At 43.0% G+C, this 25,700-nt stretch overlaps 3 protein-coding genes across 3 annotated transcripts; 1 reads left to right on the plus strand and 2 right to left on the minus strand.

Annotated features, from left to right (window-relative positions):
* Nucleotides 1–731: 731 nt before the first annotated feature.
* On the minus strand, nt 732–7,168 carry LOC118421888. The gene is made up of 11 exons (XM_035829393.1): nt 6,713–7,168; nt 6,194–6,279; nt 5,677–5,797; nt 5,381–5,471; nt 4,964–5,039; nt 4,660–4,750; nt 4,003–4,149; nt 3,451–3,706; nt 2,973–3,063; nt 2,403–2,551; nt 732–1,556 (listed from the first exon to the last, which is right to left on the minus strand). Exons 1-11 carry the CDS (start codon nt 6,908–6,910, stop codon nt 1,336–1,338), a joined length of 1,527 nt encoding a protein of 508 aa, XP_035685286.1. The 5' UTR covers nt 6,911–7,168; the 3' UTR covers nt 732–1,335.
* A 590-nt stretch (nt 7,169–7,758) lies between these two features.
* Nucleotides 7,759–19,375, minus strand: LOC118420403 (ficolin-2-like). The gene is made up of 5 exons (XM_035827180.1): nt 18,568–19,375; nt 16,474–16,637; nt 9,115–9,211; nt 8,303–8,467; nt 7,759–8,048 (listed from the first exon to the last, which is right to left on the minus strand). Exons 1-5 carry the CDS (start codon nt 19,136–19,138, stop codon nt 7,792–7,794), a joined length of 1,254 nt encoding a protein of 417 aa, XP_035683073.1. The 5' UTR covers nt 19,139–19,375; the 3' UTR covers nt 7,759–7,791.
* Nucleotides 19,376–20,733: 1,358 nt separating this feature from the next.
* Nucleotides 20,734–25,207, plus strand: LOC118421455 (zinc finger protein 93-like). The gene is made up of 2 exons (XM_035828754.1): nt 20,734–20,936; nt 22,213–25,207. The coding sequence occupies exon 2, from the start codon at nt 22,215–22,217 to the stop codon at nt 24,813–24,815; it is 2,601 nt and encodes an 866-aa protein (XP_035684647.1). The 5' UTR covers nt 20,734–20,936; nt 22,213–22,214; the 3' UTR covers nt 24,816–25,207.
* The last annotated feature ends 493 nt before the right edge of the window (nt 25,208–25,700 follow it).

Genomic DNA, 25,700 nt, shown 5'->3' on the forward strand with positions numbered 1-25,700 from the left:
CCTTAAGTTGGCCAATTTTCATGTTTTTGACATGCCCAAATCCGGCAAAACGGCTCCCAAACTTCTTTGGCCTGTTGCCATGGCAACGAGGGGTTCTGAGAAGAAAGAAAGCTATATTGAGGGGTTGTGTAGCAAGTACTATCACTGTGCAAAAAAGGAGCCAAATCTATTTTTTGACCAGTGCCACCATTGTTTGACCCTTACAGACATTCGCTCTTAAGTGTATGCTTATCCTATGCCCAGGACACAAGGCTGAAATGTTTATTTGCTCACCTTGAAAAGGCAAGTGAAGGGGCATGTGTAGCAAACACCTCTGTGTGAAGGGAGCTGTTGTGCAGGCTACAAAACTCCACTGATGTTAAGAAGTTCTGATGAATGATTTTGGTCATGATGAAAAGCTGAGTTTATTTAGTTGTCATTCTCAGAGTCGGTTTTGTTTATAGCAGTTGCTCATCGTTTTTCTTCAGCAGAAAAGTTTAAGTGATGTTTAACTTGCGTAGCCTCTTCAAGGCCTTCAGTGTCTGCAACAAATCTTAAGAACAAGTCTTAAGACAGTAATTATTGTTATGTGTGAAAGTCAGTATACTGTGTGTGGCTGAAGGCTGTACTGCAAAATATGTAGTTTGTGTTGGTGCTCAAAAGACCTCTAAAATAAATGACAAGCAACAAGCCTTTATGGAAACATTTTTCTGTAACATTGCTTTATTCCCATGAGTAGCATTGATATCTTAGGAAACTTAATTCTGAATTCTGATGCTTAATTCTTAAGCAAGCTACCCAAATCATTCTTGGCAGGACTCTTAGACAACTGAGTATGTTCCAGTGACACAATCTTACGAAAAATTACTAGACCCGTAGGAAGGTAGTTGCAGAGGTAGGAAATGTCGGCCAGGTGTAGGAAATGTTGGCCAAGTTGTGTTCCAACATCATTATTTTTATCAGACTCCCTTAATGCACTTGTGTGTGGAGACTCACAGCTGAGGAGTTACCATTGAGACTGCTTCTCATGGGTAAATTTTCGCATCACAGGAACATTATTTTCCAATCGTTCTATTGTCTTTTTATATGTGGAAAACCATTGAAAAAAATCAGATGCATTTCTGACTAGTACATTCACAGATGAGGAGGTGACCCTATAGCCAGCTTCTCAATGTGAATTTTCTGTAGGTTGTTTCACATGAACATGTTTTTCCTATGATCATACAATTGTCTTGTGTCATGTGCAGACCCCTTTGAGGCACTGCTATGTAGACTCACAGATGAGAGGGAGCCTTCATAGTTGGCTGTTCAATGTAAATTACCTGCAGGTTATGTCACCTCATCTCCCCATCAGTGTCATGTGCAGACCCCCTTGATGCACTTTTGAGTCGACTCACAGCAGGTGTAGTAGTTCTGGTACTCGCAGCACGGCTGTCCTGCGGGACAGGGTTTGTCCTTACAGGTCAGGTGACGAGGCGGGGGGACGGGTGGGTCGTACGTGCACCCCGCCCCACGACAGGTCGCCCCAGGCTCGATGTTAGCTACTAGAAGGTCAAAAACCTCTGCCTGCACCTGTTGGCATAAAATCAGTCAGCAACTTCCTTTTTGTCAAAACTAAGGCTTGGGATTGTTTGAATACCTTAAGGCTATAAGTTAAGTGTGACTTTACTTTGATCTTGAGATTGTGATCTCAAACTTGTGAGTTAACATTTTTTTTTAGTTTGTAGGTCAGTTTTAAGTAGAGAAGACACCTCTTGGCATAAGGAAGTTCAGTTCAGTTCATTGCCACAAAAGGTTGTTCTCGTTCTTGTGACAGAACTCGGTTGGAGGCTGAATGATGCTGTTTTACAGCTTTAATCGAAAGTGTTAGTACAGATGTACTTTGTGTGTGCTCGGTGCTTAGTAGTGGGCAGCGCAAATAGAGAGATTGAGTCTTGCTCTTTAGTTACTTCAGAACATTGACCTGCTTTAGATACAACAATACAACTAGATTAATAACAGGGCATATACATAGGAGTGCTACCAATCTTAATATCACAACTGTATTTTATACAAGGGAAGATGTGTATTTATCTCTAGAACGTATTGGTAAATCAATGAGGATGCTAGTAAAAGACCTGTACAATATGTCTACTATTGAAGAGTCTACGACTGTGGCACGTTGCTACACCACCAAGGAAGACTGGATGCTGTAGCCGGGTCATACTAAAGACTCTTCTAATTGGTACATACTTCTTTCTCTGCCAAGAGGAAGAGTATGGAAGCTGAACACACTTTACTACCGGTGGCATAGCCCCCTGCTGTAGTGACTTGTGTGCGTGGCCCCTAGGTTATGAAATGGAGATGGGTGCCGGACCAAACGTATCACAATGATGTTTTGGGTAACTTTAGCTTTTGGCTAAAACTCAAGGGAAATAGTATACTATTTACCATCGGATTGGAGACGTTGAAAGGCCCTCTCCAGTCCAAGGTGAAGACAGGTCCAGTTTTGTTGTTGAGGGAAGGCCCATCCTGGTAGGTGATGTTACAGGACGTCTTCTCAGGCCAGCAGAGAGCTTTGGCTACCACAGACCTGTGGGGAAACCATATATAATGCTCGTCATAATATTTCATATGATATTTTGCTTCATATGATGAATTTGAGTTATGGTGCATTATGCTTGAATTAGAGACAGGAGTGGCAATATGGGCAGTAGACGATGTCGCTGTGACAAATAAGTCATTTCACAGTTCGATGTGTACATGTGTGGCACGTTCTAAGTCTCCTGGCATATACTATTAGATAAAGACTATAACAAGACCATGATATATCATTATTACGCTTACAAGTTCATTGAAATGGCAAGCCAAGTAATAGCCAAAAACAAATAAATCAATGTACATAGTACTGATCGTATTTTAGCCTTCAACATCGTCGGTAGGCTCGCTTACAGACACTTAAAAAAAATTTTTCCATGACTCCAATATGTAACATCAATATCAGAAGAACTGACTTGATGTTTCCGTCCAGCCAATCACTGTAGGCCTTCTTGGTGATGTCATCGGATACGTCCATGAGATAGCGCAGATAGCGGACAAAGAGACCTGTTTAAGAGTGAAAACAGAATGTCATACAATCAACCAGCGAGTCTGTCTGATATCTTTGTCGTATAGCGGACAAAAAGGCATGATCAGTAAGGGAGACAGAAAATGATTAGGATAAAGAATAGTTTGATAATCAATATATTTAAGACAATGCCAACATCCTACTGCACCAATTTTGGAAGTGTTATCTTCAAATACCGACAAAAAGTCTGATATCTTTGTCTCATAACAAAGGTGCAAAGTGCAGTTGAGGGATATTACTGGGTTTGCAAGATGTACTGCGTGTATTGTTCAGTCGTGGATGGATTTGTACAAAATGTCATCTTTGTAGATGTGCGATTAACATATTAAGTAGAGCGCAAGGCCACTATTTACACAGTCAGTGACTCAACGCGTTCACCTTTGTATCACCTTTGTAAACATACTCATCCTTGTCGCACTCCGGCCAGCATCGCTCTGTGAGAACGCCGCCCTGTGAGTTGTAGAAGATGGTGGCCTGCGCGACACGATGGGCCAGCTGCAGGTAGCTGGAGTCGTTCAGAATGTGGTACATCTCCACCAGACCCCCCACCAGAACCCCGCTGTTAAACGTCTTGTTGAAGTCGCGATTCCCGGTACAGCTGTAGGTGGCTATGTTGGACACCTAAAAAAGACATGCCTAAGAATTAGTTGATTCTCCAAAACGCAGTGGAAGTTATGTCGGAACATGAAACAGGTGTTTCTTGCTAGTAGACGTACTTTCAAAGCTTAATGATCATTGTGACTTTTGGCGTGAATCTTGGACTTCGAATCAGATTCTGGGGATGGCAAAACAACGCAAGACCACATTGTAGAATATACAGCTGTAGGTGGCTATGATGGACACCTGGAAAGTCATGCGTAAGAATTGATTGTTAGTACACGTCTTTCAGGTGGTTTCATGATCATTGCGATTTTTGCCTGCGCCACCCGATGGGCCAGCTGCAGGTAGCTGGTGTCGTTCAGAATGTGGTACATCTCCACCAGACCCCCCACCAGCACCCCGCTGTTAAACGTCTTGTTGAAGTCGCGATTCCCGGTACAGCTGTAGGTGGCTATGTTGGACACCTAAAAAGCCATGTGTAGGAATTGTCGGTAAATAAATGTTTGGCGTAAAACGTGGGCTTTAATTCATTGGACAACAATAACGTCGGACCACATTGTACAGTTTTTCTGAAACATAGTAAGGTTATTGGAATCATAACCTTATGTCTGGAAGGACTTTATAGTGCCACCTGACAAGGATGACTGAACTGAACTGGCTGAACCGTATGTGATAATGTTATTGTATGTGTCTCGATAACCTGGGTAGTACGGATACGATTAATCATGTTTACAGACAAAAAAAATCACCAAAATGCTTTTATGATCTTTTATCATTCACACTTCATCATAACACTTCAAATTAGCCTGGGTACTATCCAATATTACTACAGGGTCTGCCTTGAAAATTTTTGCAAGGAGCCCCGGTAGGAATCGGATGGTACCCAGGCTACTTTATGAGAAGACCTCGGGAAAACATTTTATATGTTGTAACTTTCAATATCTCATCTTTATTTTAATCGACTGCCAACGTACCTGGAATGTTTCCGGGTCAATCAGCCCGTTCTGCTGGATGTACTTCCAGGTCATCGTCATGTTCTTCAGGAAGGACGTGTCGTTGGTGTGTCTGTGGCAAGATTAATAACGTTTCGTTATAACTAAACGTTTCTTCTTCTCTTGATTAATTTCCGATCGTTTTTACATGTAAAAATGCGGATTGACTTCATTCGTTTGAAATGGTATATTTTTACATCGTCGATTGATCCTTGCATTACATATCTGGGGAAAGACTACCCTTATCTCGCCTGGTTTCATTCTGCAGTGACTTATTGAAACAGACCTGTACAACTTGGCGCTGAGTACCAGCATCTGTACGTTCGTGATGGTGGTTTTCTTGTCGTAGAACCAGTAGCCTCCTGCAAACATACATTCACATGTCATCTGTTTCAATGCGCTTGATATTTGAAGTGGAAGCCATAGATATAGAATAGAGGTACCAGCCCAACCGCGAGAAGGATCACCCAATGGTTGGAGGGTGATCCGAATCGCGGAAAGGCAGGTACCGATGGTGATTGTATTCTTATCATTATATCTCCCCTAAAACAAACACACACACACACACGCACACACACATGGTGTTCACGAACAAAAAACTGTAAGATCAAGACCATCAATATCCCAGATATGGCATGACATATGGAACAGTTAAACATCGAAACTTTGAAGATACTAGATTCAAGCCAGCCAAGTGTTTCACCTCCACATGTGCCTGTTTGGTCCCAACCGTACTGGTAGTTCCAGTCGTGAATCTGCTTCGCCAAGGACAGGAAATCCTCGTCACCAAGAACCTGGGATGGATTTTAAATTCTGGTTAGAGATCTTTACTTCATACAGAATTGCTTGGATTTCAAACCACAAGGGTATTAGAATGGCGTTTCTAAGAAAGAACGTTTGATAAAAGGAATGTTTGAGAGTATAAAAAATTACGGACCAGAGTTTTTCATGATAAAGACGTTAAAGTAAAATTGAAAAGTTGGTGATTGCGTTCGACACCTCATATATCCTGAGGTAGCTGAGCGCGAACCACGCCATGTCGTCATAGGAGGGGGCAGGCGCGTAGGCTAGCAACAGGTCAGACAGCTGACGTAGGGACGACTTCAGGCACGTCTTGTATCTGTATATCAATCAATCAAATAAACAATCAAATGATAATACAAACAGATAAACATAATTACAGTTTCAAAAAGTAGTAGTCTAGTCTCGTTGCCTCTTTATGGGAATCCCAGTAAGCTAAACAAGATGGCGTAAAGGCTAGCTGTAGACCACCATTTTGTTATCTTTTAAACATAAAATAACTTGGTGAGTAGTTAAATGTCTATCAATAGCATCAGGTTGGTAGGTCATGAGAAATTAAAGTTCATATAGAACAACTTTCATTTGGCCGGCTCATCAGTACTTTCTCAGCTGCATTCCTCGGGGTCACAACGGTCTCTACTTCTCGTTTTGGTAGTACTACCCAATTTATATGATATTTCATTGCATGCAAAAAGCACATAGTACTGCTGCTTACCTGGTGTGGTTACCGTAGTGCATGAAGTTCGCGAAGGTCTCCAGAACCGCACCGTTCTGCCAGAAGCCGTCAAAGCCATTCCATACCTAAAGGTAAACATGTGCTTTAATCATGTTTATATATATATGCCTACATGTATAAGTTGTGTAAAGGTAGAAAATGTTACTTGAGTTCACTTTATTTTCTGAGTGCTTTGATTCAATCTATTCGCGGTAGATGTGGACGAGGAAAGGAGGTTTTTGCCGTGTCGATAAAATTCTATAGCACAAAATCACATTCGTTGTCATGTTTTTGAGTGCCTCTGTGATAATAAAATCACCGCGAGCATTTCACTATTTATGTGTTCATATGCACTTAGAATAAGGTTAATAAAGCACCTATAAAAGTTGAAAATTTGTAAAGGAGTGAAAAGTGTTAGGAAAATATACATGTACAATGTAAACTTATCTCACTCCATCCCCTCCGCTACATTAGGCAGGAGTTGAGGTTCACATTTGGTGCAAGGTCACAAGTCCCCACCTGATAGCTGAAGAGCCCGGCTATGGGAGACGGGAACCAGTTCCGCTGCAGTGCCAACTGAGTCCGGCAGGCCCACAGCGCCGTGCTGGAGTTACCGAACATTTCCGCCGTGCAGTCTTCTGGCGTGGGCGCTGATGAGGACGACAACTTCACCAAAATGAGCGCCAGAAAGATCCACAACCCCCTTACAGCCGCCATGTTTCTGCTGAATGAACTTTGGAGCGCCTGCTTACTAGTGCCGTTGTTTACGTTTGCAAAATGTCAAAGGTTGTTTGTTCTACTGAAATGGCTCAAGGACGCGTTCGCAGTGGACCACAGTCTTTCTTTCAGGGCGAGTGGACACCTGATCGCGAATTGTTGTTATCATGATATTTAGCATGGACTAAGTAAGTGTCTTCTATTGGGTTTGTTGTCATTTCTCAAACGGCACGAAGGTTCCTTTTACGTGCAAATTGAAAGACAAAGACGGGCAATACTGATGACGAAACTCGTAACCTAACCAACCTTGTGGGTTTTATTCTTAAAAGTCGTCTATATATATATGTATCGCATGAATGTACATGTCGTTACAGACTAAAGATTAATATTGTAATATATATTAAGAAATGTAAAACATCGACCGTTCTACATAGATTTCAATATTTTGTAACTAGATGCAAAACTTACTCGAACCAGCAACTTAATGCTATTAATCCGTAACTTCTCGATCTATCTGTAAATGATGACTTATCAACTACATTTACACAAAAATATCCTCTAACACAATATAACTTGCCATAAATTTGATAATGAGTGCTAGATTGCGATATCGGAGTAAATCGAACAATGAGGTATAACGGCATCTCGATCTATCAATAAACATCATAGTGCACACATATTTGCGGCACATCTACCCAGATGTACAGCCTGCGAAGTCCTTACTCATCCACGCCCCCTCTACTCTACCCCCTCCCCTCACGCAGGCGTTATCCTCATGACACTCCCCTTATCTGTATCCGTGCAACGCCCCCCCCCCCCTCATGCTATCCTCGGTCCCTCTAGTAGGATTTACTCTATCCCCTCTATCTCTCCCCCTCCCCTTACGCAGGCCTGATCCTCATGACACTCCCCTTGAGTGAGTATGTGTAGCCGTGCCACGTGCACCAGTTGATGCCATCACCGTGCGTCTTGTGCTGCCCCCGCAGGTACTGCCCGTTCAGGTTAGCGCAGTGGCAGTTGTAGTACCACCAGGCTCCGGCGAACAGCGACGCGCACGAGCCCTGCCGCCACGCGTCAGTGTCCTTGTCCTTGGTGCTGAAGGTCATCTCATTGTGCTGACCGGCCTCCAGGGCGTCTCCTGGAATGAGCACATAAAATTAAAAAAGACCCACGAAGAAAACGCAGGATGTTTACGGATTCTTAAATCAGGTAAAGGTAAAAGTAGGCATATTCGATGAGTCATCATCATCATCATTCATGGAATAGGAGAACATTTTTGATGTCAAATGATTTTTCAAGCCTCATTAATCCACCAACATGGCGGGTGATAGTTACGTCCCAATCACGTGAGTGCAGGTATCAATTCTATTCCATATTTGGCTACACGCGCACCTGCATCTCCCTCGTAGTCCTGAACCTCCAGCCGGAAGTTGTCATCTTGACCTTTGATCCGGAAGAGCCCGTACCGCGCGTATCGCTTCTCATCCTCAAAATCCTCCATGTCTATGTGCAGGGTGTACCGGCCCTGGCTCGCGATCTGGTGGATCTTGTCATTACCTGAGGAGCAAATTATATAAAGGACTGCATTAGCTACAAAGATATAGATTAAACGACCGACAAAGATCTACCATCACCAAACTATGAATCAGCTGCCACAAACTCCGTGTTGAATCAGGGAGGCACAACCGCACACCTCTGGAGCAAAGAATCTGTCAGTTCTGTAACCTGAACAAGGTCGAAGATGAACAAGGTCTTCTTTTTATTAGATTGTACTTTATATAATAAAGATAGGAATATTCTTTTTAGCTATATCATAGGAAAGTTCCCTCGCTTTGAATCTTTGTCTAGTGTTAAAAAATTTATTTTTCCTATGCCCTGCAGAAGTCTGGCTGGCCTTGTTGCTCACAGACGGTTGCATCGGCGGTGAAAAGAGCGTTCGTCAGGGCGAAAAGGACTCTAATGATGATTGTAGATGCTATGTACAAATTAGTATATTGACAATACCATACATGGAAGCCGGAGATAAACTTTTCAAACTAATGTAAACTGAACGAACGTAGGAGGACAACACGCCAACCAACAAGGAGTTTAAAACACTACATCATAGATATTCAAGTTGTCGTAGACCTTTGTAAACCATATTTCGTTATTGAGAACTACAATGCCATGCTAGATTTACTGAGCTGATGTGAGGTGGAAATTACCTAACCAGAACTCTCCCTCCAGATCGCCGAAGCCCTGTCGGTACGCCTCCCAGCCGCGCTGGAAATCCACCAGGCCGTTCATTCTCCGCTGGATCACCTGGGGAGAACAGGTCAATCCATTCGTGATCAATAAAAATGAACATTTTTTCTATTGTTTTTTTTCTAATGTCTGTGATGTTTTTGTTAATCGTAATGGAAAATTAATAAATATTGAAAAAAAGAACATTTGAATAGTGCGTGTTTGGTTAAAAAAAGGGAAAGAACGTTCGAACAATGTTTGGTCAATAGAAGAGAACGCCCGAAGTTCGAACACTTACGTGTTCAATAGAAAAGAACGTTCGAATAGTTTGGTCAATAAAAAAGAACGCTCTAACAGTTCTTGGTCAATAGAAAAGAACGTCCAAATAGTTCTTGGTCAATAGAAAAGAACGTCCAAATAGTTCTTGGTCAATAGAAAAGAACGTCCAAATAGTTCTTGGTCAATAGAAAAGAACGTCCAAATAGTTCTTGGTCAATAGAAAAGAACGTCCGAACAGTTATTGGTCAATAGAAAAGAACGTCCAAATAGTTCTTGGCCAATAGAAAAGAACGTCCAAATAGTTCTTGGTCAATAGAAAAGAACGTCCAAATAGTTCTTGGTCAATAGAAAAGAATGTCCAAATAGTTCTTGGTCAATAGAAAAGAATGTCCAAATAGTTCTTGGTCAATAGAAAAGAACGTCCAAATAGTTCTTGGTCAATAGGAAAGAACGTCCAAACAGTTCTTGATCAATTCGATCAGACCTTGGTCAATAAAAAAGAATGTTCGAACAGTGAATATTCAATAGAAAAGAATGTTCGAAAACGTTCGAGAAATAAACACACTAGCCGGAAACTCCACCAGCCCATCCACCGCTGCACATAGGGATAGCACATCGAGGAATACGAGTCAATGATAAGATATGAAACAGTGAGTGCACTGCCCCATTTTCCCCGCCTGCCTTTATGCAAACACAAAAGAAACAATTTTAGTAGATCTAATGAGATGAACGAAACTAAATCTGAGTTCTTCTGTCCATCATTATTTCTGGTCTGTGCTGGTTTTCCAGAGCCTTGTAACGATATCTGCATATCACAGGACGCCCTTCTAAATTTATATCGACAGTCTGAAGGTTTAGTAGGTTAATGCTTGCCATTCAGGAGTCCAAGTTAAGAAAGCAGACATACTTTGCAATCGTGACTTAAGATAATTATTGAATTAATAGTACCCAATGTGCTAAAGGACACCCCCTTGCCCTTCTCGATAGCTAGGTGCGATTTAAAGTGGGTCCGGACCTGACGTCCCATCTTTAGGGACTGCAGCCATTTAGGACCCTTTAGTAGCACGCAAGTGCAGGGTGCATCAACAGCCGGGATCTAACCCCGTGACCTCCTGGTCGAGTATTTTGGACGCTAACACAGCAGGGAGGGTGGTTTTAGCGGAAAGGTACAGGATATACAGCAGTGTTCCCGCCAGGTTCTTGAAAGTATGCGTCCAAATATTTGGGAGGTGGGTATTGAGCGCCGGAGGCGCGAAACGAGCGCCGCAGGCGCTCGCATTCTAGGGGGGTCCGGGGGCATGCTCCCCCGGGAAAATTTGGATTTTCAAACCCTCTAAAACACAATTTCCTGCAATTTGAGAGGAAAATCATGCGCTTGAGATTGGATGTTGGTTGCCTCTTTTACTCCCGTTATTCAGTAATCGACGACCGCCCTCTCGAACCCCGAAAATATGTTATATTAAAATAAAATAAAAACTATAAGCACAGGGAATTAGCCTTCCGAGATCTGGCCCGGGTATAATTTGTCCAGTCATGAAGATTTTGGTTTATTTATGCTTCGCAACAGGGCTCTAGCGAGTCCGTCAGCCCATGGAAAAATTCTGCCAATTCTTTCCGTCATTGAATAAAAAAATGTCTACCTCGTGCGATTGATCACGGTTTCGCCATCCTGCATCAAATAGTTTTCCGAGACGATAAAATAACGACGCCATCACACTTTGTTTTTTTCTTTTATTTTTCCCGATGATTTTACTCAGATTTTTCGAATCGGTGGGGTTTTACAAGGCCGTGCAGTCTTTTTCCACGAGTGTGCGTTTGTTTCCTGCGACCTCAGGTAACCCCGTTTTCTGCGTGAAATATTTGGCTGGATTTCTTTTTAAATAGACCAAGAACGTTATACATTACTCGAAGGAGGACGATCTGCTGCCTCTTTGGCAATGATCAGTGCCGGTGCAGCCTTGAAGCAGTCGCCAGAGAGACGTCCCAACTTGCTGGGCGCTGCGATCGACGGTCCGTCTGGGGAGGGGGGCGTGCCGCGCCATGTGCCACGGAGTGCACAGCCGACTCGATCGACGCTTGACAACAATATTGCGGCCCCTTTTCTGCCACAAATTTGGTCTTTTTGAAACAAAAGAAATTTTGGAAATAAGAAATAAAGTGTATAGTTTTGGATTCTTCACTTATTTACCGCCCACCGCTTTATTTAACTTGGATAAATGGGGAAACTTTAATAGTAAATTGTTAGCAGCTAGGGAAGTAACTTGCCAGACGACACGGGCGGCTACCAATATCACAAAACAACGTCACGTGTGCTAATACTCGGTAACTTTTGTTTTTTTCCCGGTGACCAATGACAGAGTACAACATTACATTTATCAAACGCTGATTGGTTATTAAGATGATTTGATTTGGACCTGGTGGCCAATCTAGACTGCTTGGCGCCGGCGGCCTGTTGTCAAAGATACCGACTGCCAATCAACTGCCCACAGCGTGAGAACTTTTGTTGAGATGTGCAACACTCGCGCAGAACAGTTTGTTTGTTCAATACTAGTATTATCCAAAAATCTTAAACAAACACGTGAAAATGAGGACAAGTAAGTATCATGTTAAAATCAGAATATAAAATCTGCATAAGATTTCTTCCAGTGTTAAAGAATGCAGACTGTCAGATGTTATTTCACGGACTACAAAAATTAACATTGCGCAACGGACAGCTCAGACTGGCGCGTGGCTGGGTGTGTCGCACATGGGTCCGCTAGTTGCAAAACTTGCCGTGATCCGCCCCATGCCCAGACTACTGGGATGACCGGAAAGTGAACAATTTGAAGTATAAATTGTAAAGGTAGGATTCCTTCTTATAGAGACAGATTTTTTACAGATTCCAGATACATTTTGTACACTGGTGGTACAGGTCAGCCTTTCTTTCAGATTTTTTTTATGGACGCATTCAGCCGAGCCGAGTGCGTCTTTCCAGAAAAAAATGCGTCCAAAGACGTAAAGACGTATGCCTGGCGGGAACGCTGATATACAGTGGTCAGAGCAAGTGTAAGACACACATGTTCTTGTATCTGCATTTGTTCCACTTAGACAGTCTAACTGTCCTAGAAGCCCAGCTTCACAGGCACACAGTGGCTGCTGGTCTCGTTACAACACTATTCGGACATACGATTCCTCTGACACAAAGTGGTAATCTGGAACCCAGGCTATTGCCGGGGCCAATGCAAACAAGATTTTCGGCACCAGGACCAACATGCCTCCGACAATAATCGCCTCACGACCATGAATGAATCATAAATTGCTTCATTCAAACAGACACAAAATCACAGGTGTGGGCTAAGTAAGCCAGACAGGGTAGAAGCTTACATTGACCGAGGAAAAGATAGCTTGGTGACCATACCAATGCAAGAGAGGATACTGGAGGGCTTTTACTCGACCCAGTCCTACTCGCGCACAAGACTTTTTGACAGCCTACCTTTCAAGTTGGCTTTCCGATAACAAGTTACCTTTCAAGACTTTCAAGTCGGTCTTTCTCATAATTGTCGTTCGAAAACCAATACATAAAGACTCCCCGGGTACTCTAATGGGCCTGGGCGGGTAAGCAACACACCCAGCACCGTAGACAAGCCGAGGAGCTCCCGATGGTGTGGTTACGAGGCTATCCTTGCGTGATGTCTCCACATGTCTGTCGTCGCGTCTGGCGGGGGGCCAGGTTTATGGAGGATTTTCTCCTCCCGGGCTCGACACCCGGAGCCAAGAGGTTAACAAGTCCTGCATGGTCTCCCCGGGCACTGCCGGGTGTGTGGAGAGGCAACGGCATGCAGGAACTAAACCTGTCAACTTGGTTCAAAGTGATTCTGAACATAAATGCTCCTCATAACATCAATGAAATTATAGTATGATACGTGCTTTATGCTATAATTGTGAATTGCAAAAAATCCATAGCTCATAACCTAAATCGTTTAAGGCTAATGTTCAGAACGTGCAGGAAAATTATGACTGCATCGACATGAATCTAACCACATAGCCTCAAGAAGATAAATCTATGCTACATTTTGTAGATGTGGTATAGTCAACATCCCAGGCTTAATATCATGATTGTAATATTTCTGTCTTTGTGCCAAATGTTTAAGGCAAAGAAGCTAGAAGAACCAAGCCTTCCGCTTCATAGTTTGCCAGGGTTTCCTTGTGCAATGGCATGGTTGACGTCATGATGACGTCATGATGACTAATACCCGCATCGTGAATCGCCTGCAGCTGGCGGACGTATTGCCCAAACAATATAAATCTCCAAGGAGATCCTACGGTAGCATAAGATAGTTTTGAAAGCTGACAAAAGAAGTTAGCCGGCCTAGGAGTGTGTTTGGCTACCGGAGGCTGATGACTCCTTTCGGCCGGCTATACTCCTTAGCCAGCTTTTAAACTATCTCATGTCACTGCCTGGGGATTAAAACAATGACTCTGAGCTTCAGAAGAAATTAAGGAAGGGGAGTTAACACACTTATCAACAAGTTCTGCCATCAATCACCACGATTCATGTGGTTGCGGAGGAACTAATTGGCAACGTGGGATTCGAAAGCTCATTAGGGGAAAGTCTTTCAAAATCTTGAACAAGAGCCAAAGTGGAAGTAAGCTGGCTGCTCCAAGATGGTTACCGCGTTATTAGGTTGCTACCATGGAGAGGAAACTCAACACGTTGTTAATCAATCACAGAATACGCGTACATGACGACACTTTCCTAGCATAAGGAGGCATGGAATGAAATGGAAACGGTCCCGAAAAAGAATTTAAAACGTCACATTCACCTAGAAGAAGAAAACGGCATTATGACGTCTTCGTCTGCCATTCTAGTAATCTTCTTCTTTCATTACACGGCCGTGTGCTAAATTAAGTAGAGCAACCTACAATGACGCAAAATGTTGCAATCTCGCTACGTTTCAAGGGATGAACAAATGCCTAGGCGCCTACGGATTGTGCAAAATAGCTGCCATATTACGCCTTACGGAAAAGGAACATCGATCCAGGCCCCCATTCATGTTGTCTTTGGGCCCTCTATATGTTAGACTAACGTCACATCTCCTCAAAGGGGCCCGGTCAGATAGTTTTAGGGAACGAAAAATACAACATATTGATTAGAATGTTTATTGCAAGTTCATGCCCGATGGCTTATTGCAAGTACAAACAACACATATGATAAGGAAAGTACAAAGGTTCTTAGAACAACATTCTATGACTATGTTGTGCTATGTTGTATATATTATACTATTTTTGTTGGGTTTGGCTTCTTCTTTTTAGGCAAATATATATAACAGACGACTAAAGCACAAAACAGGCAAAAATGATTCAACAGCATGTCTTTTGCATATCTATTGGCATGAACATTAATTCTCATTTTTCAAAAACAGCCCGGCCGAGCCATGGGTAGGAAATGTGACATTGGCCTTAGTAGACTAGAAGAGTGCTTGCAGAGGTTGTTCCGTTGACCGGAAGTGCGTGCCAGACGTCAGTGACTTCCCCGTTTGTCATCCCAAGTGAGGATGGTTCTCGTTAGCGCCGACCCGGGGCGTAACCGCAGGATAGCGTGCGGCAGGCCTGCTAAACAAACTCTACATGGCACTACCTAGCCTGTCTTGTTTCCGTACAGAAAAAAAAAACACGAAAATAAGAAGCTTTGAGGAAGGTGTTTGAGAGACATCGAAACGTAAGCAAGAGTGACTTGTGTAAAAGAATTCTCCTACGTCCTAGAATAAACAAGGTTTCATAAGGGAAGCTTTCATAAATATTACCTGGCAGGTATTAGTTTTATCTAACGACACTGAATAGGCCAAACCCTCGCACAAATATAAGGGAAAACATAATGAGGCAGTTCCGTTAAACAAGCTACGCGGGATACTTGCTAGCCTGTCTTGTTTCTAAACGGACAAACAACGTTTCATCTTATCATGTCTGGGAAATATAGCATTTGTTGTATTTGCAACCCTAAACAACTTTAGTTTATTACATCGTTATCTGTCTAAAATTTGCCTGAAAAAAATTACTTGGTATACTTGTCTTTGGATAGCACAGAAATAAGCACAGTGGTACCACTAGAATTATTTCTCCCATGCCCAAACTGTGCTGACACTAACGTGATATGTAAGGATAGCTTTTATTAAAGCTTCCTTTTTTCTGATAGCTATAGCACATGATGGTCTTTACTGTATTTCCCTAGTTGACCCCGATTACTTGATCCTGTTAAATAGGTGATTAACTTTTAGAGAATTTGGATACACCCACATTGTGTCTAACGGTTGCCCAGTTACGCAGCTTGGAGTAATTCCCGTTTTGGAAGGGTTTTTATTTGTAGTCGTCCCTCTACAAAATGTAGAGGCCTCTTACATACGTGCCTCCCAATTGAATAGTTCAAAGGGTTTAGCGCAAGAAACAAAGTATTGGAAATGAACTTAGACACGTATCTATTGGCATAACCCTCTCTGGGGCTCTTCTGAAAAGCCGGCAGATTACAGAAGACGCCAAATCTGACATAGTTCATCTGTGTCTTAGCAACGGCTTGGTTGCTTTTTTGTGTAAGGCCCCCTTTCCACTAGACGGCGATCGCGCTGCGATCTCACTGCGACCTAATTAGGATATGTGTAACCTTCGATTTCATACTGGGTATATCATACAAAAAGTGTAGCTGAGAAGACAACAAAGCACACAAAGTGTAAAAAAATATTCGTTTCCTTTCTATACAATTCGTTGAGGTCGCTGAGAGAGCGCGGCGAGATCGCCGTCCTAGTGGAAAGGGGGTATATAAGTGAATACGTAGAACAAGATGGACAAAGCAAAACTGCATAAATTCTCCTAAGAGTCAGATACATCATAGGGCATCTACTATTTGAGTTGAGTTGAGTTTGACAAGGAAATAACTCAAATTTGTACTACTACTACTATTATTCATTTTAGACCACCGATCCGCGGAGCCTGGTAGAGGCTAGATGTATCCAGTTTCTCGGTCTATTTTGTATGATGTAATGCTCTGTTTGAATGTCTACGCTCTACCTTATAAAATAAGAAGACCCTACCGTCCAGCCGCCGCCGTCGGTGTCCATGTCACAAAAGACATCAAAGCCCTTGCCGCCGTCCCCCACACCTGTGAAGGCAGGTGTGATGGTGTAGATGCCGCTCCGCGTGTAGTTTTTCTGACGTAGCTCCATACAGTCCTTAGCTTCCATCGTCGAGATTTTCTCTGGACGGGAAAATTGTTTCGATAAAGACATCGAAATGGTCATCTTAGGCTTAGGTCACATTTCCAAACCGGGGTCCGGCCGGGATGTTTAAAGAAACCAAAAATCAAAATGTATACTTAGAAATATACACAAATTATGTGCATGAATCTTATGTTGACATTTTGTGTATTCTGATGTCTTTTATATCATTCTTTTCCCTCCCGAAAGCTGCCCGGTCGGGCCCCTTTGTGGAAATGTGACACACGCAGACTTTAGTTGTTAACTTTTTTCTGACGTTGTATTTGTTATTATGTCTGTGTCTGTTTATTAATCTATGTTTATGTTAAGTGGTGCTATTGAAATAAGTTCAATAACATGAATGCAGTGAAACTTTGTCCGGTACTATTTAGTGTTGAATAAAAAAAATTAGTTCGCATTATTTTCGAAAATATATGGTTACATTTACAAACCGGGGCCCAGTCGGGTTGTTTACGATAATGAAAAATAAAGGTGCATTTCAAGAAATGGGCACAGATTATGCTATTTATACTTTTCGTACCCGCAAACTATCCGTCCGGGTACCGGTTTGGAACTGGCACCCAAGCATTAACAACACATATCACTTACTTATGAAATAAAATGTTTTTGACTGATCCTGGCGTATTCTTATATTTTTAAACGGATATACATGCATCCTTTAACACCGTTCTAATCTGAACCATTGCTTGAAAAACGCGTTTTCACTGTCTACTAGAACTAAAAGACAGCTGGCTTGTAAAATCCAGACATTTTAATGGGCTGTTCCTGTACAGGGGGTCGTGTACTGCTGTAAAACCTTTTTGTGATTAGCTCCTTTGCTGCGTGTGTAGATAGAAAAATGACGCAAATGAAAATCTAGTACGTCATGATACGCGTGATATTTTTAGCGACAAAAAAAACCCAGCTTAATCAAATGAATAGGTTAAGAAACAGGATACGGACATATCTGTGCAAAAGTTTCCTTAAGTCTTGAAGTCTTTCGTTACGTCGTGATCAATTGACTGATTTTAATTGGGCGGCTCAGGCTAACGAGAAAGCGTGAACACACATGGCAGGGCCTACTCAAGATTTACAAGAAGTCTTTCAGAAAATATCTAATTTTGTCTATAAAAAAGATCTCGCGGTTGAATAGCTCAAAATTAGCAAAGAAAAGGGATGAATTACTCGATTAAGTCGTCAGCTGGCAGACTGAGCGTCTTTGTTTCTCTAAAACATATTTTTAGTGAATTATTGACCTTAATCGGGCCAACTCCTTCTACGTAGTCAGCCTACAGAGGACTCTAGTGGAGACAATTTGTCGTCGTAAAAGTGAGTACACCCAAAGTTATGTAAACAAACCCTTAAACAAACCCTTACACTTTCCACATTAACGAAACGTTTGAGCAAGCCGAATTAAGGTTGGATTTTGTGGTCTGTCAGTGTTTGGATGGAAGGCTCGGGTGATTCAGTCTGAGACATATTTACTTTCAATTAGCAATAATTGTTTCCTTGCACGACGTGTTTTCCCTGCAGCAATTCCTTGTAAAATGAAAACTACTCTGTCAGTAAACGGTAGAGGTGTTGATAGTCGGGCGTTTGCCTTCTGTCGCACGCACGAAACCCTTTCCTTCCTCTTCCACTGGCCCTTAGACCAAACCTTCCATATAAGTATGTTTTTGATGCCGAAAACGGACAGGTACAAAGGGACACCATTGCCACGTTGACTTACGCGTGGGGTGCCAACTCCCCACAATCTTTTGCCCCCGAACGTAGGCTTTCGATTACGGGAAATTTCTTCATCGCTTAGGGGGTCAAGGGTGCCTACGCACCGGTAATGAATCCCAGAAGACTTCCCAAGTGTGCTAGAAATTCAAGGACAGCTAGTGAGGGATTTCACACTAAGTTATGACGAACAGTTTGCGTTAAACTCACCGTTAAGGTCGTACAGAAGTCGCTCGGCCGAGTCGAGCCGCTTTAATAGGTTGTTGATGAGGTCGGCTTGCCTTGTAACCGTCTCCTGATGTTTTCCTACGAGTTCCTCTAGCGTAGCAACCCTCCTGTCCACCTTCCGTCTCTCCTTGTTGGAGTTCTTGATGTCCCTCCTGCGATCGCGAGAAAGTCTGTGCACGCGGGCGCTGAGAAACTCCGTGCTGTTGGCGAGCTCCGAGGCCAGGTTCTTGTGGTTCTCGGTCACCTGCCGCTGCAGCTCCTCCGTCTTGTTGCGGAAGTCCCGCTCCAACTTGCCCTGCTTCGTCACGTAGTAGCACAGCTGCGCGAAGGACAGGTCCCCGCAGCTCTCAGAGCACGTCTCGGAGTTGCAGATGCGGTTTATCTCGTCGTAATACATCTGTGAGACACGAGGAGGGGACAGGAACGGGTCCGGGGGCTTCTCCTGCAAGTCCGACGACACCGGGGCGAAGGAGAGGAGGAACAAAGCGGATTCAAAGACGAACAAGGCCCGCATCGTGACCGCGAATGACCCCAGCCTATCCGTCTTGAACATCTTTTCGAACTGGGAAGCGCGCGGCTATCTGCTGTGGCATCTTGCTCTTCTGTTTTTCCCGGGCAACCGAAGTAAACCGCACCGCACGTCGCGACTCAGGGGCGGCCGGGAAAGGCGTTGGCATTTATTGGAGTAAATTTGAGCGGAAGCGGTAGAAAAGAGAGAGATTGTTTTTCAGGAAAATATACGCACTATGTGGTCACATTTGTTTGCTTCGTTTGCGTAACAGGAAATGGGGTTGATCATGAACAGTCATTGAATTCAAAGAATACAACCAACTTATCCACATTTACACGCTTTGAATTATTTGTCTCTTAACGTGACGTTATGTATGTATATCATCAAATAAAGTTTCCAAACTTCTCGTGTTAAAATAGGTTCACACGTGCGTATATATTCAAAACGCGTATGGGTCCGTATAGAATTCTTCCCCTTTACCGGGCTGCACAGGTTGCTGTTAACATCATAGAAATTGGAAAAGTTTAGTCAGATAAATGGTCGCAAACCATACTCCCCGGCCAGCTAACTCCTCTGGCATGTTATCTGACTAAATTTGTCTAATTTCTACTATTTTTCCAGCAACCTGCGCAGGAAAAGTTAGTGAATTAACGTAAATGAGGGGTGGATGAAAAGCTAACTGATACATAAATGCGGCTTGCGCAACTGAAAACCGTAAGGTGTAAGGAAACAATTATCATCTACCACATTTATCAACTGATGTTATGAAAAGTCAATCAGAATTTAAATAGCTATAGTAGTGACAAAATCTTGATTCAATGTGTATTTATTATTCTAGATCTTTTGGCGCTGGGAAAAAGGATGGCATATTCTTCTTAACTGTCCTTTTTTTCGCCTTTTCTTCACCTGATGTACTTTAATAGGTAACGGCATCTGCCCCCTACATCGCAAATCGTTTCATCAGGTTGGTAAGTTAATCATATTATAAGGTTCTTCAAACGTTCTTCAACGTTTCGGTGTCTTCAGGGTTAGAATGGCTGCTACTTTTATAGCCAATCACGGTAGGTGGCGCTGCAGCAGCGAGGATGCCGTCCCAAACGTGGCTCAATCCCCCCTCATCTCTGTTCATGACTGGAGCTGACTTCCACTAGGACAAATGTTGGAAGCGAGTACTGTTTCGGTTTTGCTGGAAGAACCTTACTATATGGGTCCCTACATGCAGTTTGTGTGCGCTGGCCAGTCGTTTTTTTAAATTTTTATATCGCACTACTGTAAACGCATTTAAGTTCGCGGGGATTTAATTTCAACGGTTAGCGGGAAAAGCACTTTTCGCGGTGGTTTTAAGTTCGCGGTACTACCATGCAGTGTAGTCTCTTACTGTCATGTTCGCGGTGGTTTTTAATTCGCGGTGAAGCGGCCCCCGCGAAAACCGCGAACATAAAACCACCGCGAGCATTTAGTGCATTTGTTGTACAGTATTTCTCAGGGACAACACAAGCGTTTACTACTAGTAGTTGCAACCATCAGTGATCAACACTACAATACTGGATCTACAATTGTCAAATAATTTAGACGTTGACTATATTTTGACAAGCAGTAAAGCAACGGGCTAAGAAAAAGCATTCCATAGCATGTAGTGACCGACTAGCGGTTTTCTCTCACGGAAATGGGTCATCAGGTTGCATTACATCATTGTCACCTTTGACCCGCGGATGTGCTTGTCCGCCATTTTGATTGGGCAAGCTGATGGCGCTATTTTTGTTTTCATTCGGAGGAGAAAACTTTTTCATCTCTGCATAATTCGACACCGTAAGAACTAGACACCAACACCGCCTGATAGGTAAGACCTTTATGAACTTAACAGTGACTTTGTGTGAGAAAATACAGCACAATACGCGTGTGAGTAATGTTATTTTGTGGAATTCTTGGGGGTGCGGGGAGGGGTTGGCGGTGGGGGCATCTCTACTAGAAGAAAGAAATGTCTTATTTTTCTTCATCAGATAATTCGGCACTTGGACAGCCCAGCCTCTAGTGACTAAGTCAATCAGTACAAACTATGGTCTGACCATACCCGGAACAACAAGTTATGATTAGGGTTAAGGTTTGGGTTGAGTTATAAATAATAATTATAATTATAATATAGTTATAATGGTTGAAGTAAAACTTGACCGAAGGAGGCCATACTGTATATGTACAAATGTATAGTGGTTGGGGCTAGACTGTTGGTTGTAGCAAGGAGGCAAAAACATAAACATTTTAACCTCCTTAGTTGGAGTCAGATGCAGAAGCCAGTAAGAATTTGCTCCTGTGCAATCTACAACACACAACATAGGTTGAGTTAACAAAATGGTGATTCATGTCAAATGGTTGTTAGACTTAGAGTTCTAAAAGACAGAGGTAAAAAAAATGCACGAGTGTACCAATTGGTAACAAGCTGAGACAGGTCCGAGAGTGCAGACATGCTACTACAAATGCAGTACCAGTAGTAGTCTGTTCTTGTCTGTAGATATAGCCTGGATACCAGTCCCTCGCTCTATACTATAGCCCTTTCGCGGTAATATGTCACAAGCCCCAGTCTCTATTTGCACTCAGAGGTAATTGGCACCCGGTTTTTGATAACTATCATGCTGTGCGAGAGATAATCAGGGCCCGCGTGCTGTGTTTGGCGGCGGGGAAAATCGGTTGCCGGCCGGAAGAGATTAGCGAGTATAGCACAGCGGTTTGGATACCAGGCTAGTCTGTAGACAGTGGGGCACTTTGGTGGCACATGACACAAATTCTCACAAGTCCTATACTCTGTAGTGAGTTTGCCCATGAGGTGTACAGTGTACTGTTAAGATTGACCTTGCCTACAGACAGTCCTAGCTGAGACTGAGGTCTAAAGATACAGAATTGTTTGACATTCTTTAACCTCTGGCACTTCTTCTTTTTCTGTCCCTCTATAATAAAAACCCCTACTCACACTGTGTGAGGTATCACTGAGGTGGGAGGGGAGCATCAGGGATTACTACAGGCCTACTAGTAGGGTTGTATTATGTTTTTTTTTTTTTTTTTTCTAAAGTTGATGTCATCTGTTCCATTTTCTAATTGTTTCTGTTTGTTTCGATATGTTATAGACATGGAGGAGCAAAGCTCTGTCGTCGTGCATCTACTGGACAAAAATGCCCCTGTCATGATTTTGGCCGTGTCTGGTAAAGGTCCAGGGAACGAGAACGACTGCAGAGAGGACCAGATAACAGACGTAACATGGCAGCAGGACAAGGATAGGCAGAGTCTATGTGATTCACCACAGCTTAGTAGGAAACATACAGCTAGAAAAGTCTACTGTTGCACTTGGTGCAACTATTCCACGACAAAGAAAAAATTGATAAAGGTTCATGTTCAAAAACATGACAAGGACAAGCCCTACATCAGGACAGACAGCAGAGAGGACCAGACAACAGTCACGGGAAGGCAGCTGGACCAAGAAAGGGAGAGTCCGTGTGAGGAAACCCACAGTGAAGGGTCAGCCCAGCATTATCATGTTTGTGAGGAATGTGGGTACAGGACAAGCTGGCTCGCAATCCTTTCTGTACACAGAAGAAAACATACAGGAGAAAACTCTTGTAGTCGTGAAATGTCTGCAGAACTTGACAATAACGAGACCAGTAGCAGAACAGAAACAGAATGGCAGCAGGACGAGAACGAGAGGTCCAGGGATGAAACATGCTCGGTGAACTCTGTCCATCCTGGAGACAAGTCTCTCTTACATGCTAGGCATCGAGACAAGAATGATTCGCCACGGCCTAGTAAGAAACGTACAGCTAGAAAATTGTACTGTTGCAATCATTGCAGCTACTCCACGAGAAATAAGAAATTGATTAAGGTACATGTAAAAGTACATAACAAAGATAAGCCATACATCAGGCCTAGGACAGACAGCAGAGAGGACCAGACGACAGACACAGGAAGGCAGAAGGACAATGAAAAGAAAAGTCCATGTGAAGAAACAAACAGTTTAGGCTCTACCCAGTATGGTATAAACAGGACAGAGAGCAGAGAAGACCAAACAGCAGACACAGGAAGGCAGCAGCAGGACAAGGAAAGGGAGAGTCCATGTGAGGAAACCTACATTGTAGGCCCTACCCAGTTTGAGAAAAGGACAGACAGCAGAGAAGACCACACAACAGACACAGGAAAGCAGCAGGACATAGACTCTAACAGTAAAGGTGCTACCAAATGTGAACATGTGTGTAGGGAGTGTGGATACAGAACAAGTCGACTGGCAAACCTTACAGAACACATGAAAAAGCATGCAGGGGAAAACCCTTACAGTCGTGAAATGTCAGAAAAAATTGACGATAACCAGGCCAGCAGTGGGGAGGACCAGATGTCAGACGTAGAATGGCAGCCCGAAGACGATGGCAGCTCAAGCGATGAACCATGCTTCGTCAACTCTGTCCAACCTGCAGACAAATCTTTCCTACATGCGTATGAAAGGCATCTAGACGAGAATGATTCACCACGAAACAATACAGCCAAAAATGTTCACTGTTGCACTCGGTGCAGCTATTCAACGAGGAATAAAAACTATTTGAAGCTACACATGCAAAAACATGCCAAAGACAAGCCTTACAAATGTAACAAGTGTGGATTCAAAACTGCCCATAGAAGAAGACTGTCTATGCATATGAGGGACAAACATTCAGATAAAAGGCCTCACAAATGTGACCAGTGTGACTATTCCGCATCGAGGAAAAACACGCTTGACCAACACATGCTCACGCACACCGGTGAGAAACCCCACATGGGTGAAGTATGCGGGTACGTAACGGCACATAAGTCGCGGCTGGTAGTGCATAAGAGAGGGCACACCGGTGAGAAACCCTACAAATGTGACCAGTGTGACTTTGCCGCGGTGACAAAAACTCGTTTAGATGACCACATGGTTAGACACACTGGCAAGAAATACCTCAAGTGTAAACAGTGTTCATACAAGACTGCCCGTAGGCCTCAGTTGTTGGTGCATATGAGGACACACACAGGCGAAAAACCCTTCAAGTGTGACTGGTGCGACTATTCTGCTGCGCTGAAAATGACTCTTGATAGGCACGTCGTGGCTAAACATACCAGCGTTAAACCCTTCCAGTGTGACATGTGCGACTATGCTGCAGTACAGCGATTCACATTAGTGCAACACAAGGCGAGGGAACACACTCTCACACAGACTGGTGATCAGAGACCCTACAAATGTGATCAGTGTGACTTTTGTACTACGGAAAAGAGGTACTTAGACCGACACGTTCTGAAGCACAGTAGTGAAAAACCCTTCATGTGTGATGAGTGCGGATACATGACGCGTTACAAATACCAACTCACAGTTCACAAGAGAAAACACTCAGGAGAGAGACGCTACAAGTGTCACCTGTGCGACTATGCTGGTGCTCGGAAATGTAATTTAGATCAACACATGGTTAAACACTCTGGTGAGAAACCCTTTGTGTGTGGGGAGTGCGGGTACAGAACAGCTGATAAGTATTACCTCAAGAAACATGAGGCTAATAAACACAATGTACATAACAAGATTGACTTACACAAGACAAAGAAAAGTGACTCGCAGTTACACAAGGTTGAGACAAACAAGAGCGACTTGCAAAAGACCAAAAAGGGCAACACACGGGGCTTCCCTACAGCACAGGAAACAATAGAAGCTTGCCAGGTTATTGTACAACCTGATTAATCTCCGAGCAGATCCTATGGTAGCATAAGATAGTATCAAAAGCTGGCAGAGGAGTGAAGCCGGTTTACGAGTGTGTTTCGTTACCGGGCAAATGGCAAATGGACACCTCTTGGCTGACTACACTCCTTGGCCAGTATGGTCCTATCTTATGCCATTGTAGGATCTGCTTGGAGATTACAACCGGATGAGAGCATGTCAGCGTGCATGAGAAATGCTGACCCCGGCATCTGGCAGACCATCAGGACAAATTTGTGGCCCCAGAGCCCAGCCGGGGCTTATTTAAATTTCCCTCGCAAAGCTCAGTCGTACAGTAGACACATACTGGGACACTTTTCTATTCTGATTTTAATGTGTGACTGAAGGACACACATGTGAAACCTAATGGAAAACATAGCTAACTAGAGTTCGGTGACCTCATACCTCCATGAAAATTTAAAGCTTTCGTAAATTTCATGCAATTGACTAAGACATTAACATAATGTATGCATGGTGTTGTTAATCATTGACTAACGTTCACATGTCACAATTATAAAATTCCCATTATTAATCATAAAGAGGTTTTGCAATTTTTACATAAATTATGCAAATAAGTTCCTCATTACCATATTTGGTATCTGCTTATATTCAACCTATCATAATTAACATGTGTTACATGTATTGAGGTCCAGTTATTGAAAACAATGGAACTGTACAATTTCCTCATTAATTATACAAATTCAGTCATCATTTGCATAACATGTATATCATTATGAACATCTTTGCCTAAGCTACCTGCATGCCTAAAATGCAGGCAATCCGTCGTTCCTTTCTGCAGTAACCCTTTTTGGAGTGTCTTGTCAAAAACACCACTGCAGTTCCACAATTGAATGTTAGGGGACTGAAACT

This window comes from Branchiostoma floridae, chromosome 8 (assembly GCF_000003815.2).
Source record: "Branchiostoma floridae strain S238N-H82 chromosome 8, Bfl_VNyyK, whole genome shotgun sequence".
Lineage (NCBI taxonomy): Eukaryota > Metazoa > Chordata > Leptocardii > Amphioxiformes > Branchiostomatidae > Branchiostoma > Branchiostoma floridae.

Excerpts from the sequence above, each read along its gene's own strand:
- LOC118421455 (XM_035828754.1), top strand. The coding sequence starts at position 22,215 with ATGGAGGAGCAAAGCTCTGTCGTCGTGCATCTACTGGACAAAAATGCC.
- LOC118420403 (XM_035827180.1), bottom strand. The coding sequence starts at position 19,138 with ATGTTCAAGACGGATAGGCTGGGGTCATTCGCGGTCACGATGCGGGCC. Across the intron at positions 16,638-18,567 it reads ACTTCTGTACGACCTTAACG|AGAAAATCTCGACGATGGAA; the intron begins GTGAGTTTAACG and ends TTTCCCGTCCAG. Across the intron at positions 8,468-9,114 it reads GGAGGGAGAGTTCTGGTTAG|GTAATGACAAGATCCACCAG; the intron begins GTAATTTCCACC and ends TTTGCTCCTCAG.
- LOC118421888 (XM_035829393.1), bottom strand. The coding sequence starts at position 6,910 with ATGGCGGCTGTAAGGGGGTTGTGGATCTTTCTGGCGCTCATTTTGGTG. Across the intron at positions 5,040-5,380 it reads CCAAACAGGCACATGTGGAG|GAGGCTACTGGTTCTACGAC; the intron begins GTGAAACACTTG and ends GTATGTTTGCAG. Across the intron at positions 4,150-4,659 it reads TTGACCCGGAAACATTCCAG|GTGTCCAACATAGCCACCTA; the intron begins GTACGTTGGCAG and ends ATGGCTTTTTAG.